Genomic DNA, 1527 nt, shown 5'->3' on the forward strand with positions numbered 1-1527 from the left:
TGCATCATTGGCCCCAAGATAATAAACAACGGCCCTTGGAGATTTCGATGATAGCAATAGCTCAAACAATCGCAGAAAGCAAGCTTCTGCTTCCAAGTTCCAATCATGCGAAGTTCATTTGATGCTGTGTACCATACTAATATCTTCGAAAGAGGACAACAAGCTTCACATTATCAAGATGGAAATCAATGAAGAAACCAAGAACACAGCAATTCAGATGGTGAATAAAATAAAAACTTATCAAGGTGAAAACTAGAATTATCGATCAAATAAATCAATAAACCAAACTGGGTAATTTGGAAGTCGCAAAATCTGCATATCAAAACAGAAGTAGATCAATTGGGATACACAGATATAGACGAATGCTAATTTTCCTTTCTCTTGTGTTCAGCATTTTCATTTTCTTTCTCCCCATTTATATGAAATCATAGAGTCCCCGTCCCCACAAGGAGCCGACCGATATGGAAAACAAGAAATGCTTCAACCACGCCTAAAACCATACCCGCCAATACATCGAAAACAAAATGCCTACCCAATAAAATCCGAGAGAAGGACGTCGATGCAGACCACAATCCGACGATCCCCACGAAGCCAGTCCTCCAAAAACCGACATATTTCTCCGTCAAGCCCGAACAGAGCCACAGAAAAGACCCAAGAAAGCATGCCCGTGAGGAATGACCGCTAGGGAAGGACCAGTGATCAACGGAGACGACGAGAGACATGCCCTTGTTGTAGACGGGTCGAGGCCTGCGGACACAGAACTTGATGAGGCCGACGATGGCGACGTCGAGTACGCATCCGGCGAACAGGCGGACGAGAAGCCAGGAGAGGAAGGGGTCGCGGAAAATAGACGGGTGCAGGCAGAGGGAGGCAAGTGCGGGGAACCAGAAGCGGCCGTCGCCGGAGAACTCGAGGACGAGGAGGAGGAAGCGCGGGAGAGGGAGGCAAGCGGTATGGATGGAAAGGGACCAGCGTGTGTCGCAGTCGACCAGCCGGCTCAGAGTGGCAGAACTCTTACGGTGGGGAGTCACCGTGGCGGCCATTGCCCGCACAACAGTGCTAAGACTGGTAGCCCTGAGAGCCAGAAAACCCAACCCGGCCTATCACCATCTTGGCAATAGATTTAGATTACCCTCACCACGTTATGAATTCACCCAAAATCAGATCTCATCTCACCGATGGTTGTAAAAATCAGAATCCGGTTGCGGAGGCGCGGGCATAAGCTAAGAAGCATCCGTAGATGGAGCAGTCGATTCTGGTTCCAAACTCGTATGTGAAATCTTTAAAAATCAGTGTATCTGCCATACCCATCGTCGTCTCGAGTTGCCGTGAAATAGCTTTGAAAAATGATTTAAAGTTTTATGAGCCCAATCGATATCGGATCGATCGATTTTTTAAGGAGGCCATATCGGCCTCATAATCCGTTGACTAAGTTGGCTAAGTGCCCACGAGATGTATATCGGCCGTTACTCTTTATGTTGACCACATTTAGCAACTTTTTATACTTACCCTCCATTGTTTTATTTT

At 47.0% G+C, this 1527-nt stretch overlaps 1 protein-coding gene across 1 annotated transcript; it reads right to left on the reverse strand.

Annotated features, from left to right (window-relative positions):
• Positions 1–243: 243 nt before the first annotated feature.
• LOC116252264 (probable lipid phosphate phosphatase beta) lies at positions 244–1277 on the reverse strand. Its single transcript, XM_031626413.2, has one exon. The coding sequence runs from the start codon at positions 1041–1043 to the stop codon at positions 426–428; it is 618 nt and encodes a 205-aa protein (XP_031482273.1). The 5' UTR covers positions 1044–1277; the 3' UTR covers positions 244–425.
• Between the last annotated feature and the right edge of the window lie 250 nt (positions 1278–1527).

Source organism: Nymphaea colorata, chromosome 4, assembly GCF_008831285.2.
Source record: "Nymphaea colorata isolate Beijing-Zhang1983 chromosome 4, ASM883128v2, whole genome shotgun sequence".
Classification (NCBI taxonomy): Eukaryota; Viridiplantae; Streptophyta; class Magnoliopsida; order Nymphaeales; family Nymphaeaceae; genus Nymphaea; species Nymphaea colorata.